At 45.3% G+C, this 17,004-nt stretch overlaps 1 protein-coding gene across 2 annotated transcripts in view; it reads left to right on the plus strand.

Moving 5' to 3' along the window:
• Positions 1-17,004, plus strand: part of RAB6A (RAB6A, member RAS oncogene family) — a 42,287-nt gene that overhangs the window by 17,365 nt on the left and 7,918 nt on the right. Inside the window, exons 2-6 of one of the 2 annotated variants that reach the window (XM_033051446.1) lie at positions 7,835-7,893; positions 10,269-10,322; positions 11,686-11,791; positions 13,665-13,776; positions 14,444-14,537. In XM_033051446.1, the coding sequence (XP_032907337.1) occupies positions 7,835-7,893; positions 10,269-10,322; positions 11,686-11,791; positions 13,665-13,776; positions 14,444-14,537 (425 nt within the window). Of the gene's footprint in view, positions 1-7,834; positions 7,894-10,268; positions 10,323-11,685; positions 11,792-11,858; positions 11,965-13,664; positions 13,777-14,443; positions 14,538-17,004 lie in introns of both variants that reach the window. The other variant, XM_033051445.1, reaches the window with a different exon arrangement.

A 17,004-nucleotide genomic window follows, 5' to 3' on the forward strand; every position in this document is an offset into this window, starting at 1 on the left:
TCTGCACCAGACACTCATAAATATTCATGTACACTTCCCACCATCCATTTAGGCTCCTATCCCTGGCTTAGGGTCTGTTCCAGTTTGCTAAGTGCAGCTTTTTTTACCAGTGCTGAGGGCTGGCTGGGGAGCTAAAGGCTGATGTCACACTTTTCTGCTCTGGGAAGTTGCTGGGATGTGAAGGCTTTAAAAGGTTTTGCTGAAATTCTTCCATCACAAAGAGCCCACTGAGGTTCAAGGCACCTGATTGTCACAGGGTAAAAGGAAAATGGAAATTTCCTCAGCAGCAGCAAAATTCTGGCCATGCTGTTTCTTACCTCATTAAATGAGTAAAACTCATTTCACCACCTTCTGCTCTAATAAAACTGTCTCATCTTGCCTTGGTAAGTCCAGTCCAGATAGAATCTTTGTAAGGACTAGGGGAGTTGAATTTGCAATGAGCAAATGATCAACTTTTTGATCAGGATCTCTCAGGGCTGTGTACAGAGGACAGAGGAAAAAGGCCAATTTGGTTATTCCATTGGTTCATTGATCACATGTTGCATCTCATTAAATTCATCCTCATTTTGTATGGAGCACTGGGACAGTGCTATTATTGATCCATCTGGAAAGGGGTTAAAACCTGGGTTTATAAAAAGAATAAATTAATTTTAAGAGGCTCAACATTCTCCCACTAATCACAGAATCCCAGAATGGTTTGGGTTGGAAGGGACCTTAAAACTCATCCAGTCCTACCTTGTGCCATGGGCAGGGACACTTTCCACTGTTCCAGATTGCTCCAAGTCCTGTCCAGCCTGGCCTTGGACACTTCCAGGGCTCCATATTGTTCAGGATTACCTGGAGCTTCCACAAGTCTCTCTTGTTCTCTGATCAGTTTTTGTAGAGTTTTTAATTTTGATTGTTTCTTCCATAAATAGTCCTGGAATAACTGTGGTGATGGCTGTGAGTTACTTCTTATTTTGTCAACTGCTGGCTAAGAAATGGAAAATAGGGAAAAGCCAAGTCCACCTTTCCCTGTGGCTCACCAAGGCTGAACAGGCTGCTCTGGGAATGGAATTGGACTGTCGGAATCCTCCACTGCCAGTCCCTGGATTTCTGTGTGTTTTTTCCTCTGCTCTGTGGGTACAGGCCAGCAGTTCTCAAACTGGGAGCTCTAGGCTGCCAGCAATCCCTGAAGCCAAAGTAATTGATCCAGGACTATATCAAACAGTTTTCAGTAGTGCTTTTAATTAAAAGGCAAAATAAAAGCTTTGTTGTGGTGGTGACCTGAAAAGAAATGAAGGATTGGCAGGGGTTCATTGGTCTAAAAAGGCCAGCTGCAGTTGTTTGACATTGTTATTGATTGTGTCTGCCTTTCTAGAGTTCCTTTTCGAGGTAAGATGCCATAAAACCTCCACAAATAAATGCCAAAAACCCCTTTTGGAGGTGGTTGCTCTGCTGTCTGTCCTCCTTTCCCTTACAATCATGGACAAGCTGCTGCCAGCAGTTTGTGGCTGTTTTTCACTGGAGGAGGTTCAGAGAAGGTTGGAGCAGGTTCTGCAGCCTGTGTGCAAGTTCTTGGAAGGCTTTGGCTTATTTTGGGGCTGGGTGTTGTTCTGTAGCCATGTGGGTGTTGTTCTGTAGCTCTGAGAGCTGCTGGGTCCCCATTGCTGGAGGGATTTAAAGCCCAGTGGATGCAGCTCTTGGAGCCGTGGGTTCCTGATGTTCTTGGCAGTGCTGGAGGAATGGTTGGACTCCATGATCTTGGAGGGCTTTCCCGACCAAAATGGTTCTACAGTTCTGTGGTTCTTCTTGCACTTTAGAAGTAACCTTGTGGATGCTGCAGAATGTGTCCCGAGCTGCCAGAGAAACACCCAAATACCAATATTGGGCATCAGCACGTTGTGTGCAGGTCCTCTCTGGGTTTGGTTCTGTGGGAAGCAATGCAGCTGCAAGTGTCCTTTGTCAGAGGAGCTGCCAGTGGAACAGAGGGAATAAAACTGGAATTAAGGGTTGAGGGGGCTTTGTGTTCAGAGGGTGCTCTGTGCTCCGCTCCCTCCGACCGGCGGATTCGCTGTCGCTGCTTTAATTTCCGTTCCCTGATCTCCGTGTTTGATCTCTGCCACGAGCTCCAGGCCATTGTTTGCTCTGCGTGGAATGAGTACCAAACCCAGAATCAGCTGAAATCAAGGTGACTTGTTCTCTGGGAGAAAGAAAGAGAAATGTATTTAAGGTAGAAAATGATAGAGCATCTCTTGAATTCCAAAAACAATGTAAAACAAACCTGAATTGTTCCATGTTTTTCTGGATCTTTTTTCCCCTGTAACTCTCTGGATATTCTGCATTAACTTCTTAAACAGAATCTTAAATTCCTTCTTAAAGAAGCATGTCTATATAATACCACAGTACAACCCAGATCTTTAACTAGACTGGGAATAAATTATCTTAAAAGGGGCTGTTTGAATCATTTTGTTTATACTACTTAGAGGGGTCCACGCATGGATTTCAAGAAGGTTTATATTTTGTGGGCTTTCTACTAATTTTATTCTTTCTTGATTTTTAAATGTATTGACTTAAACCTGTAAGGAATTGGCTCAGGTGGTCCTTTGGTGTGATCTCATCTCCCATTGGGAAAGAAATGGCAGAATGAAATAGAAAATAGGCTTGACAGGAGAGCAGGAGTGGAATCAATAGGGAAAAAAATCGGAGTAAAAAATCCTTTAATTAGAGTGAGGAGATGAGACCTCCTCAACTGTGGCTTTTGCCTCTGCTCCCTGGGACTAGACTGGATTCCATCCTTTGAGTTCCTCACTGTGACTGGGACAAATTTCTGACTGAGAATTCCTTGGGTGAATGCAGTCTGCTGGCTCTATCAGGTAATGAATGAGTTTTGTTTCTTGCTTTGAGGCAACCAGGTGAAATTTCCATAGTTTGACAGCAAAGAGCAGAGGAGGATGGGGAATGTTTTTATTATATTTTAAAGAAGCTGCTTTAATCACTTTAATACAGCATTCTTGTTTCCAGTGCTGGGAATGACATACCTAAAAATATTCTTACTGTCTGATACAGATTGTTTAAAGTCAGCTCTGTGCATCTTCCTTTTGGGGCTTCTTTTTAAACACAAATCTAAAAATGGTTTTGAGGCATTCATAATTCAGTATATTGTTCTTAGCAATGCTTTTCCTTTTGGTGCCTTGGGTTGTTTTGGTTTTTTTATTTTTTTTTTCCTCCAGCAAAATAATTCCAGTGAAGGTTTTGAGGTGAGCTTATCTCTGAAAGAAAGTTGTAGTGTCACTGGGGTTTATCCTTCAATCAAATCTGAAAGGAGTCATGCAAAGGGCAAGTGAAATTTTGGGATTACACTGAATTATCTGCTTATGTGAGAAGGCTTTCCCCATCTTCCTCCCTTTACCTCTGGCTTTCAGCAGGTTGGATCTCTTTGCCAAGGCTGCTTCTGAGAGCTGGGAGAGGCCAAGTGCAGCTTTCCAGTTGAATAGGCTGGACATGTTGATTACTTTTAAGATTATTTTGCTTCCAAGATATTTATTTGGGTTTTTTTCCCCTGATTGCTGATGCTTTGAAATGGGTGATGAAGTACTAGGATGAAGTCAACGATCTAAATGTGGATTAATTCTGCAGAGGAATGCTTGCACAAGGTGTCAGTCTGGAGTGTGGTACACCCAGGAAAACAAGAGGGGGATGTCAGACCTGCTCCTCGTGGCACAATCCCAACTACTTTTCCTTGCAGGTCACTCCTGAGCCCTTTGCAGACTCTGGCAACACATGACCTCCTAATCCAGTGCCGGCAGGGAGGTGATTTGTGTTATCTAATGGCTCTGTGCTCTCCTCCCCAGTGCCTCGTTAGAGCCCAGCACTGCTGCACACGGCAGCACTGGGAGCTGTGGGAGCCCTCCATTAGTCTGTCAGTCCTGGGGGCTGCTGCTGGACACACAGAGCTCCCCAGGAGCTGGGAAAAGGCAGCCTGCAAGAATCAGCTGCAACGACCTTGGAATCTCTCCAGCGGCCGCTGTCGGATCAAAGCGGCTGGAAGCACGAGATCAGCGTATTGATTCCATCTTGCAGCTGAATTCCTGCTGTGAAATCCCTGCCAGGCACTGGCTCGAGGCTCCCAGACAAAGGGGATCGATCAGGGTGACTCCATGAGCTGAAGGCTTGGAATTTAGCCCCTCCTGGTTCGTGGCAATTCCGCTGATAGGAGCTTCATGGTGTCCTGTCTTCGAACTCAGTCGTGTTTGGCACTTGGCTTTTTGCTGCTATGATTCAGTGGCTGATTCAGGAGGGTGTTGGTGTTTGGGCATCTGCTGGTTTCTGTGCTGAACCAGTGATCAAACCTTTCCTGTTAGGAGTTTCCTAATTTTATGTACCAGAACAACCAACTTTTTCTTGTCCCAGAGGATATGAAAACACTGCAGCCTTCCAGAATTTATGTGGATGGGGTGAGCAGCCAGTTCATGATGGGAGCCACCAGGTCCAGATTCTTCCAGAGCTGATCCAGCAGGGAAAACCATCTGAGCTTAAAAATTCCTGTTGGAGCTGGACCCCTTTGGAACTGTACATTGATAATTAGATGATAGAAGGTGCTCTGGGGGCTGGGAGAGATGGGAATGTTCACTTGGAGAAGGCTCCAGGGAGAACTCAGAGCCCCTTTCATGGCCTGAAGGGGCTCCAGGAGAGCTGGAAAGGAACTTGAGACAAGGCATGGAGGGACAGGACACAGGGAATGGCTTGCCACTGCCAGAGGGCAGGGTTGGATGGGATATTGGGAAGGAGTTGTTACCTGGCATGGTGGGCAGGCCCTGGATCCCTGCCAATGTCCAAGGCCAGACTGGACAGAGCTTGGAGCACCCTGGGATGGTGGAAGGTGTTCCTGCCCATGGCAGGGGGTTGGAATGAGCTGATCTTCAAGGTTCCTTCCAACCCAAAACCTTCTAGGGTTTTATAATCACAGCAATCACTTGAGCAGTGGTGTCTGAGGCATGATTAGGAGCTGTTTAGTGTTGGATGGAAAGTTAGAAGGAGCCAAGAACTCATCTGGTGAAGCCATTGTTCAGCCTCTCAGTGACAGAAAAATGTCCAGGTTTGGTGTTGAAGCAAAGGGTTTCTTTGGTTGATCACTTATTTCCTTGGCTTGCCTCCTCTTCAGAAGATTCTCAGGTGCCTTAGATATAAATTCCTGGAGTGGAATGGGATCTGACAGCTCTGTGTGCCAAGGAAGGGAGGAGAATCCACTGCCCAGCTGAATAAGTTATTTTGAGGATTAATTGCCTCAATTTCCCAGTTCTGTGCTCTTCCTGCTCAGGCTGTGGTTGGACTCAGCTTTTAGCTGTTAGATCCTGAGCTGCAGAGGGAAAAGGGGCTGGAGACAACTTTTCCTGAGCAGTAAGTCAGTCACTTCTTCCCTCACCTTTCAGCTGCTTGCTGTGAGCTCTGCAAGCTGCCTGCTTCTTTGCCAGAAAGTTCCTTCTCAGCTCCTGAATTGTTTGAGACTTTCCCTCACTTCCTGTAGCAGAGCTGTCAGTGTGTCCAGCCAAGGCCAACCCCATTCCCAGCACTTCCTCCCCCACCTCTGTCCCTCCAAGGATGCCACATTGACCTTTTTGTTGGAGCAGTTCCAGCAGCATACCAGGAATATTTTGGCCTAAAGGATATTGCGTTGCTGACTAATGCTGCCCTGGATGTACTTGCGTGTGGAAATTTTTCCAAGAGATTAAATTAACTCACTAGATTTAAAAAAAGCAAAAACCCAACTAACATCTTAATGAAACAAAGCTGAAGTCTTGAGTGTCTTATCTGTTACTTGGGCTGTAACCCTGGATTATTTATCCAGTTGTTTCCCATCTGGATTTTAAGCAGCTGGTTGTTCTTGTCTCTGTGTATTACCTTGTTCTGCTTCTCCCTGCTGAGATCATTTTGGCATTTTCCAGGATAAATTTGAATTCTGAATCTGTCCTCTCCCTTGCTTGCAATCACTCCTAAATTAATGCCTTCTGGGAATTCAAGGAACATACGGCCAGCAAGGCGGAACAGAAATTAGAGATACAGTGGGAACTGTGGGTTTTCATTCCTGCCAGGATTTCTAAAAGGAGTCAGTTTGGGTTTTTTAAAAGGAGGAGCAGCAGTGCCTCAGTATTCACAGAATTAAAACTGTGAGCAGTTGGTGTTAATACCATCTTGATCTGGTGCCTGTCAACATAAACCTGGGTCTGTTCAGAGAAGAAATGTCTTGGAACTAAGTCCATTAGGATGCTCTCTCCAAATGTTGGTTGAGGCAGATATTTAAATATAAACAAGCCAAGCAGTACCTTATTTCACCCCTCTTTTTGTGAGATGAGTGAAGGTAGGGTAGGGAGGCTCCAGGAATAAACAGAATATTTTCATATTTTATGATCTGTGGAGAGATCCCATCCAACACATGTCACTTAGAAGGGAAAAATTTTCTGGAACACTTCATTTGTCTTTCAGGGGTTAGGAGTTACCAAAGCAAATAATTTATTGGGAGAGTGAAAAGTTAAATGTGGCTGTTTGCATCAGTGGCCATGTGAGGAAAAAACAGCTTTTTTGTGATGCTCTAGATCAATTCCTGGGATTCTGTGCTGCAGTGGGAAGGGGTTGGGTTTGCCTGTTTGTCTCCTGAGGATTGTCACTGGGTCTGGAATGAATCCTCCTCCCCTCACAGCAGCTCGGGCTGTTCGGCACATCCATGGGACAAATCTGAGTCAGGGATTCAGGAATCATCCCCATCTGGGATGCACTGCTCAGTGAAGGGAGTATTTGCTCTACCTTTGTGAAGGCAGCTTTTTAACTTGGTGGCAAACCTGATTCTGCCTCCAGAGCAGAATACATTAGAAATTCATGTGGGAATTCAGATACTGACTTGGGAAAATCTCATCTCTCCAAGGCTGTCTGCTGGGCTCCTGTTTGTTTAGCCCTTAGAGTTGACTGGAGATGAAAATGCTGCTTAATTGGGATACTGGAGATTTTGGTGACACTCTTAACATCCAAAACTCACTCCAGAAATCATAGAATGGTTTGGGTTGGAAGGGACCTTAATCCTGCCTTAAATCCCTGTGTTCACTGGATGGTCACCCTGTCAAAGAGCTAAAATCCTTGGAATATTGCTTGGAGAACACAAGCTCTGCCCTGAGCACTCTTTCTTGCCTTTTACCTGCACATGCTGGGCTTGGTGGCCAACACAGGTCACACAGTTCCTCTCCTCTGCCCCTGGGAGACAGCAAATTCCAGCTGCAAGGAGATTGGAAAAAACACTGGGAGGTGATGAAGCCCTGAGTAACTTCAGTTGCTTCCTAAATGACTGGCCTACAATTAAGAGGATTTATACACATCAAAATGAGGCAGCTGGAGGTGTTCCAGTTCCTGTGAATGTTGCTGATCTCTTCAGGTGGAGATGTAGGAGAAGGAAAAGCCTATAAATTATGAGTTAGGCTTTGGCCCAGCTTTGCTCTGTTGTTGTGAGGATGGTGGGGCTTTAAAGTGAATAATTCTCATGTTTTGTGAGTGAGAAGAGCTTTTTGTTGCTAATGATTAGTTATGGGGGCTATTAAATTCATTCAGTCCAACTAAAATTACTAATGACTTACTGAAAACAAAGCAAATAAATTAATTTTCATCTCAAATCAAATATTTAAGGGGAAAACTGATGTTTAGGAATGATACAGGAAAAAGTGACTTTACAATTGTAAAGTCAAATAGTTGGTCTTGTCCTTGCAGGAAGTTTAAGTGGATCTGTTGGACATAGTAAACCATTTTTAAATCACATGCTTAAAACTTGCTCTGGAATTGGTCCTTGAATCTGTGTTTTTTTTTCTTCTTGTAGTGGGGAAGACTTCCTTGATCACCAGGTTCATGTATGACAGCTTTGACAACACCTACCAGGTAAATTAATCCATGTTTTTATCTTGTGTAAGACTCCTCTGCTGCTGTGTCTTCCATTGCAGGAAAAGTCATTCCAGACAAGTTGGGGCACTGACCATGGAATTCCCAGTTGTGAAATCTTAATTTTACCACCTGCCAGAGTGGCACTTGTGGGTTGGATTCTGCTCCAGGACTTTGCCTGCTGCTTGCAGCAGGATGAGTTGTGGTTCTAAAGGAATACCCAAGGCACAACCAGGGAATAGCAGTTGTTAAGTCTGCCAAGGGTTTTTTTTCCCCACCATTTTCTACCAGGCTATCACAGATCTAACCCCTGTGTGTGGATAACATAACAGGTACCCAACTTTTAAAAAAAACAAGCTAGAAAACAGTACAAAATAAGAAAATTTTGGGTGTTTAGAAAACAATCTTACAAGTTAGCACTGTGCAGTCAAGGAGAAGAGTCAGTGTTGCCCACTCCCAGAATTCAGCATGAGCTCAAAATGTGGTGACATACAAAAGTACTTCAGTTTGCTGAAGCGTGTCTCCTCCAAGCAGAACATGTTTCATGACTTGGTTACAGTTGGTGGTGTTCTGGATACATGAAACTGAGAAAAATCTGTTCCCTGGTGCCTGGGAAGGCTTTTTTAAGGGGGTGGGAGGAGGAGGTAATAGAAAAAAGGAAAAAAATAGGAAAACGTTGTGATTCTCCTGTTCCTCGGTGTCTACCCAAGGATCTCACTGAATGGAGAGATTTCCCTCCTGCCTCCTTCAGTAATTCCTCCTTGCTGCTGCTAGGAAAAAGGAGTTGGGAAGTTCTCCCTGAGCTGAGGGAAGAGCCACTCTTCCACAGTGTGGGAAGGCTGGAGCACACATCACTGCTCCCCAGGCAGCCAGCATCCTCAGATTCCTCCCTCTGTGACTGCATAGACATTGAAGGCAGTTCTTTTATTCAAGATGGGATTTTTCCCTCCCCACTATTTTTTCTTTTAGGGACTGCTCCTTTGAGTTTGTGTCCCAGTTGTTCCTTGAGGAAGTCTGACCCTGCCTGCTTTGGGATCATATGGGTGTCACCACAGAAAGGTGGTCTGATGTAACACACTAAATGATTGCAAAACCAGTGAGTGGCATTTACTACAGTGAAAAATCCCAAGGGCTTCCAAGATGGCTTGGATTTAGGCATTAGTGCTGCCTGCCCAGTTTGGGTGTTGGTGGATTTGGGTCAGAGCCATTCATCCAAACCCTCCTGATTTCCCTGGAGTTGTGAGTGAGGTGGGGCCATAGCTCCTGTTGTGCTGTAGCTGGAAGAAGGAATCTGTTAAAAAAACTCCAGGAATTTGGGCAAAATCACACTGCCTGTTGGTGTCAACCCAAACCAGACATTTTTGGATGTCCAGGATTCTCTAGAGACCCCTGAGAGGCCAGTACTTAATGCCAGTGCACATCACACCCTGATCACGGGTAACTGGAGCAGGAGGTGAGTTCTGGGATGATCTGCTTGTTCTGGACATTTCTGGCAGATTTTGAATGCACATTTTTTCTGAAACCTATCATTTGAACATGGGGTTTTTATGTTCAGCTGTTAAAAATAGAAAGCTGCCATTTAATAAAATCCGTGCTGTGCATTGGATTCCTTTTGCTCACTGCTGGATGAGAGGAATTCAGCTGTGTCCCTCTGTCTTATCAGAAAGAACTTGCTGTACTGTGGCAGAAACCCAAACACCTGGAATAAAACCTTGTGATTGGAGGTGTTTATTTTAGCAGGAGTGATTCTCCTCCCTGGACGTGCTGGGAATGATTTTGTGCTGTGGCCCCACATGTCACATATCATACAAGATCTATTTTAGTAAAAGTCTGGTGTATAGAACATGCTGGAATCCTGATAGTGCTGCTTCCCTGTGTTGTGGTAGGAGAGGCTGGGAGTGCTCAGAGCCCCTGCCAATGCGTAAAGGGCTCCAGGAGAGCTGGAGAGGGACTGGGAAGTTGGGGTGCAGCTGTGCTGCTGTAGGATGACCCAAGCTTTAGTGGCTGTTAGGGATCCTGTCGGTGTCTGCCTTAATCTGCCTGGAGAAGTGAAGATCCATGGAGATGTTGAGAAGAAGACTGTGTGCCCACATATCCTGGTTGAGCTGGGGGACACCAATTTGTCCCAGGCATAAAAATCCCTGCCTCTACCCAAATAAATGTGTGGATTAAAATGTCAATATGCATGAGCTGGAGTCAAGCTTAAAACCTTTTGTACTTTAAGGAATTGTTCTAGTTGTGGATATATTGAACAAATTGCTTACTGAATCAAGCTATATCTTAAAAATAAACCCAACCTGTTTTTCTGCTGCTCCCCTGAAAATCACTGCAGGTGTTCTGACATTTTTGTAAGAGCTCTTCTCATCTCTTTACAGGCAACAATTGGCATTGACTTCTTATCGAAAACCATGTACTTGGAGGATCGAACAGTGAGTAAGATTTTGTTGCTTTTCTCTGTGAACAGTAGGAATGAGGACCAGCATCTGGTTGTGTGCAGCCCACACTTCTGAGATCACTCAGAAGCACAGGCTGAGCCTTCATCTCCCAGCTGCTTCCAGACAAGTGCTGTGGAGAGACAGCAGTGGGGAATGGGGAGTGGGAAATCATCCTTGGGTTTGTGTGTGCAGGGGTGCAGTTTGGGAATGGCACAAGGTGCTTTAGTGTCTTCCTCTAGGAAGGAAGAGATGGTGTGGCAATTTGATGGTGGGAATCTGGAGAAAGGGGGAGCCACGCTTAACCCCTTCTAGCTTTTAATGCCACGAGACAGAAAGGTAAAATACAATTCCCAGATGTGGCCAGTTAATAGCTGGCTCCATCTTCTTAGTACTCCTTGTTTAAAAAGCAGGTGGCCTCTGATGAGCTCACAAATGAGACTCGTTTCCTTGCTTGGTGCAGTTTTAGCTCATCAAGTGAAATCACTCCTCTGTGCAAGCAAAGCTGTGGTTTAAAATGAGCTCAGATTCTTAATTAAGAAATTGAGCCTCAGTTGAGCTATTTGCAGAAGCGAAAACTGCAGTGCTGCAGAAGCTCGTGGTACTGGATGAACTCCCAATAAATGGGATTGGATAAACCCCCAATAAATGGGATTGCATGGGAAGTGCTTGAGGGATGAGATGTGCTTTCCATGGCCAGAGTGGCTCTTGCACACCTTGCCATACACGTTGCTTTTAGTGTGTCTTGCCTTTTCTTCCAGAACCTTGCTGCTAGGGGCCATTCAGCCTCTCTGTGCACGTTACTTTGCAGTTCAGAGTTACAAACTGGCATGAGTAGCTTTTCCACCAGCAGCCATCCTTCATGCTGCTGGAGGTTTCCTGTGTGAGTCCTGAGGAAGGAGAGCAGAGCATGAATCTCTTGTGTAGGGAGAACTGCAGGTGAACATTTCACAGAATCACTGAGGCTGGAAAAGCCCAAGTCCAACCATTCCCCCAGCACTGCCAAGGCCACCTCTAACCCACATCCACACACTCCTGAACACTTCCAGGGATGATGATTCCATCATTTCAGCTGTAGCTTTCTCCTTGGTCCTCTCAGCTTGGAAGCTGAGCCATTGCACTCCTTCCCTTTTGAAAGGGAAGCATTTTTTGGGAAGCTGCACCCTTCCAGTCTGACTGCTATTACCCCTCGGGAGAGATTGCTGTAAGGAGACAGTGTCCTGCTGCTCCCAGTCCTGCATGAGTTTATCCTTTTTATTTAGCTTTTTTGGAGAAAAAAAAAATAAAAAAAGGTAAAACATTTCTTTACTCTTTTATTTTTAGTGGCAGTTTGGCTTTTTTAATTTTCTCCCACCCACAGATCAGGTTGCAGCTGTGGGATACTGCGGGTCAGGAACGTTTCCGTAGCCTCATTCCCAGTTACATCCGTGACTCTGCTGCTGCTGTAGTAGTTTACGATATCACAAGTAGGTATTTTGCACTGGGTTTGACCTTTTTTCTTATTTTTCTTGCTTGTTTGACTGATTTTGTTAGGTACGGTTGCAATTATGGGACACAGCAGGTCAAGAGCGGTTCAGGAGCTTGATTCCTAGCTACATTCGTGACTCCACTGTTGCAGTTGTTGTTTATGATATCACAAGTGAGTGGGGGGAATTCTGCATTTCTAATACTCTGCCCTTTTCATCCTCTAGCTTAGCTTTGCATGTCCTCTCACGTCATCTGCTTGGGCTTCATCCTGGCATGACAAGAACGTGGTTTCTTTGCTTGTTTTACACAAGCCCCGTGGTTGCTGCTGTTGTGTATCAAGTGTCTCACAAATATCATTTTAACCCTTCCCTACCCCGTTTTCTTCAGTCCTCGAGTCCTGCCTGCTCTTGTTGCACTCCTCCATCTGCCTTTTGGTCATAACATCACCTGTGGCTTTTGGTCTTTGTGTCCATGGGTATCTGAATTCTCTAATTGGAGACTTCTGTAGCTTGCTCCACTTCATTCACCCTCCCCCACCAAACGAAATCTGGGCACGGGCTGGTGGGGAGAACGCATTAACATCACATTTTCCTTGGAATCAGCCACTCTCACATGCTGCAAGACGTAAAACTTACCACTAAGCCCTTCCCCTTTAACAATTGCTCTTTCATTTCTTACTAAGGTATGTACATTTTTGTCAACTAAAATATTAGTGCTTCTTCAACCCTGCTCCTTCTGTCCCTCCCCTCAGTCCAGACTCCCCTTAACTTACCAGTTCCTGCACTGGCAAATTCTATTTTAGGGGAACTAAACCTTCAGACAATTTCAGTTCTAAACCAGAATTGACTGAGAACAATGGCCTGATTCTACACAAATGCATAAGTTCTTGTCCTTTGATTTATAAGGACTAGAAGATTACAGCCAGGAATAGGGGCTTTACCTAGAAAAGCTCTAATTGTTAAAAATGGCACTTTCCTTTGAGCTAAAATTACAAGCTAGCTGTGAACTCTGAATTTTTTTCCTGACCCAGCAGATTCAATATTGCCAAGCAGTAAAGAGAATAAAGACTGGCAAGTGATCAAGTCTTGGCTGTCTAGCACACAATATATTACTTTGCAGTTGAAGCCATTAAAAAAAAATCAATACTTTTCAAGAACTGCTGCAGAGCCCCCTCCCTTTTTAAGCACTGAAACTACTTTGGCTGCTCAGATGCTCTTTGTGTCACTAACTGGCAAATGCTGAGCTCTGTGGCAGCTTCCCTCCACCTCCTTTTTCCCTGTGGGATGCAACTTCTCCAAGCGCCGTACAGTCTGGAATTCTTACCTTGCGGCTTTTAAGGACGTAGCCTGTGAAGAGGTTAAATTTCTGCTTCTGGTTTTATGCAAAGATTTAGAAATTGTTTTGAAGGCAAGTGTTCAGTGCCACGGGAGTTGCTGCTGTGTTGTATAACCCTGGGATTCCCTGGAGGAAATAAGAAGTGACTGATTCAAGTGTACAAAACGCGAGGCTGGGATTGAGGATTTTGAGAAGCAGTGGAGCTGCAGGAACCTCTGTAGGTGCACAAGCCACGAGCAGTGTAGAGCACAAAAATTAATCCCTACTCCCTGTAGAAAATACTTTATGTTAAGCTGAAACACAGTGATAAGACTTCATTTTGAACCCACCTGTAATGAAGCACTTGCCCATGTGAAATTAATGCCAGAGTCTCCGTGTCCTTTAGTGGGGGAGATTCAGGGTTCCACTCGCTGATTCTTCATCACCCTCTTCCGCCGACTCCACAGAGTATGAACTTTTCTTTCCAAGCCCAGGTGTATTTCCTGGTGAGCTGTGAGGGACACCTGCAGTGATAACCCTCTCGCTGTTCTCTGATAGATGTAAACTCCTTCCAGCAAACCACAAAGTGGATCGACGATGTCAGAACGGAACGGGGCAGCGATGTCATCATCATGCTGGTGGGAAATAAAACAGATCTAGCAGATAAGAGGTATGGAGGACAATCCAGCTTGCAAATGCTGTCTTCTTACTCTGCTGCTGTTTGCTCTTATTTTAAGGAGTATATTTAAGTGTATTTTATTATGGAAATTGAGAAATCTCAATTTTAAACACTTTCTTTTGACTAAGCCAGATTTCTATCACAGTGCTGTGAATGTGTTGGAAGACTATCACCATCTTGTACAGATATCAGGAGAGAGGGGGGATTGTTGACTATGACCCACACCAGTAAATTAATAAACTGATTACAAATATTTATTCTTAATGGGTGGGACACATATCCAGGGAAAAACGGGACAAAAATTCCTCCCATATGAGATGGTTACACTTGGATCTTTGTTAAAGCAGTTTGGTCTTGATGATTATTTTGGGTCTGTGATTGCTGATTGTTCAGACCCCTGGACCAGGGGTTTGGGGCTGAACACTTGGCTGTTCTGCTGGAATGCTGAGTTCTGCTTTGGGAGCCTGATGTGCCATGGGAGTGAAGTGGTGACACCTGTCAGCAGCTGGACATTCCATGCAGGGAAAAAAACCTCTAAATGCTTTCAGATAAAACTTCAGATAAAGCACTTAAAGGGATTTTTTTAAAGTGTAATAAATCTTAAGGTATCTGTCCAGGTTTGGCTTTTTTCCTCCTAACTCTGTGTTTTCTTCCCCAGACAAGTGTCCATTGAGGAAGGAGAAAGGAAAGCCAAAGAGTTGAATGTAATGTTCATTGAAACTAGTGCAAAAGCAGGCTACAATGTAAAACAGGTGAGTGGCTGCTGTGAAACACACCTGTGGGAGGAGCACTTCCCTGGATCTTGGGAAGCCTTGGCAAAGGGGGCAGTGGGAATTGTAGTCCACACACAGCAAGCAACACCTCAGAGTGAATTGTTGGCTGAGGTTCTGAAGGATCTGACCTTGCACCACATGATTTGGGGCTTCTTTCCCCTTACATAACTGAGGAGTTATGGAAGAACCTTCCTGGGGTTTTGGTAATCCAGATTTGCTGTTTAGACTGAGACACAAAGTTGGGGAAACACAGGTCTGAGATCTGTTTGTGATTCTGTTTCAGTGAATGAAACAAGCCAGTGAAGGAGGAGCCTGATGGCTTAAAATGCTTCCAGTGCACAGGGAGACAGAGCAACTGCTGTTCCCACTCTGTTGGAAGGCACTGGAAGTGCCAACAAATGTTCCTGGACAGCCAGAGCTATTTCTAGTAGATGATGGGTTGCTTTTGAATTAGGGAAAGCAGTGAAAGATCTTTTGAACTGATGGGACTGCAGGAAAATGAGGGTTTGTGTCCTGAGATGAGCTGTGACTCTTTAAATTCAGACCTGGAGAAGACACAAATTCATGGGTGTCTCCACAGAGCAAACACAAAAAATGTGTGGAATGCTGTGTTCAGCTCCCTGTCCCCCAGGAGTAGAAATGTGTGGGAGCTGATGGAGAGAGTCCAGAGGAGGGCACAGAGCTGCTCCAGGGCTGGAGCCAGGCTGGGAGAGCTGGGGGTGCTCACCTGGACAGGAGAAGGCTCCAGGGAGAGCTCAGAGCCCCTTCCAGAGCCTAAAGGGGCTCCAGGAGAGCTGGAGAGGGACTGGGGACAAGGCATGGAGGGACAGGACACAGGGAGTGGCTTCCCACTGCCACAGGGCAGGGATGGATATTGGGCAGGAATTGTTCCCTGTGAGGTTGGGCAGGGCTGGCACAGGGTGCCCAGAGCAGCTGTGGCTGCCCCTGGATCCCTGGCAGTGCCCAAGGCCAGGCTGGATGGGGCTTGGAGCAGCCTGGGATAATGGAAGGTGTCCCTGCCCATGGCAGGGGTGGCACTGGGTGGGCTTTAAGGTCCCTTCCCACCCCAGCCCTCAGGGATTCTGTGTGTGTGGATGACATTCCATGTATATTTTGTGTATGTAGTTACACAAATGGTTTCTATGCAGAAGGGTACTAGGAGTAAAAAATAGGATTTTAAACTACATGTTCTAGAGAGGACTAAAGAATCTGTTATTAAAATGTCCCTTGACTTTGTCTCTAAGTAGCAAAATGATTCCCTGTGTAATGGGATAATTATAGCAGTGTTAACTCAGAGCTGCTTCACTGCATCACCCACCATGGACATCTCGGCTTCCAGGGTCCCCCAATTATCCTGCCACAACAGAGCCTGCCTTGTAATTAAGGTTTGGATCCTGTGCTGCAGTCTGTAATGAGTGCTTAGTCCTGGGGGTGGGCACTGAGAGGAGTGATGATGATGGAGCTCTACCCTCCTCCTTTCCTTGAGGGAGTTTCTGTGCCCTGCCATATTTCCAGAGGTTCTGTAGCCAAGCCTGTGAGGGAGTTGTGGCTTTCAGGGCCAGCTGGAACCCTGAGGATTTGATGGTGTGCAATGACATGAGTGGATAGCCAGAAAGAATTAAAAATGGATTTTTCTTACAGGTTTTGATCTGTGTGTTGCGGGTGTGGACTGGGATGCTGAAGGATTTCAAAGCTGTACTGTATTCTAGAATACTTGTAACTCCTGTTTTTTATTAGTTTAATAAGTAGCTGTTTAAGCAATTATCAAAGGATAAGACTTTTAATGCCACCACTTAGATAGTTCCCTGTTACCTTGCAGCTTCTCTATTAAATTGTGTGAATTTATTTTAGTAACTTAGCAATAAATTCCCTCCCAGTGAAATGGGAATGTACAACTGCAGAATGGATCCCATAACCTGTGCAGAATCCTTAATAAGCTGAATGCAAATTTGACCTTCCCATAACTGGTAACTCCTCTCCTCAGTATCTTCTGATCCTGAAGAGCAACCACTGTCTGCATCAATCTTCATACAGAATTTTCATCCAGAAACAGCTGAATTTCTTGTCCTGCTCAGGGAGAGAATGGCTGTGACTTCTCCAGCTGCTCCTCATCAGTGGGAATCCAGGGGACTTCTGTCCTTGGGTGCTGCTTTCAGCTTCTGGATCATCCTTTTTGGATAAGAGGGCAGGGGCCTCCAGCTCCTTGCAGCTGTCCTGCAGATCCAGAGGGCCTGGCTTTGTGCTGGCACCCCAGTAGGTGAGATGCTGTGTACTTCCAACAGCAGCTATTCCAGTTTTTTCCAGTATTGCCAGCATCTTCTACCAGCAGAGAAGCAGAGTGCTGCTGCCAGGCTTTTTCTGCCATTCCCTGTATCAGGAAAGGGGAGAGCTCTGGGGATGGCACCTCAGTGCTGGGTGTTGGATCTGTGATTGCAGAGCTGTTTGC

This window comes from Catharus ustulatus, chromosome 2, assembly GCF_009819885.2.
Source record: "Catharus ustulatus isolate bCatUst1 chromosome 2, bCatUst1.pri.v2, whole genome shotgun sequence".
NCBI lineage: Eukaryota > Metazoa > Chordata > Aves > Passeriformes > Turdidae > Catharus > Catharus ustulatus.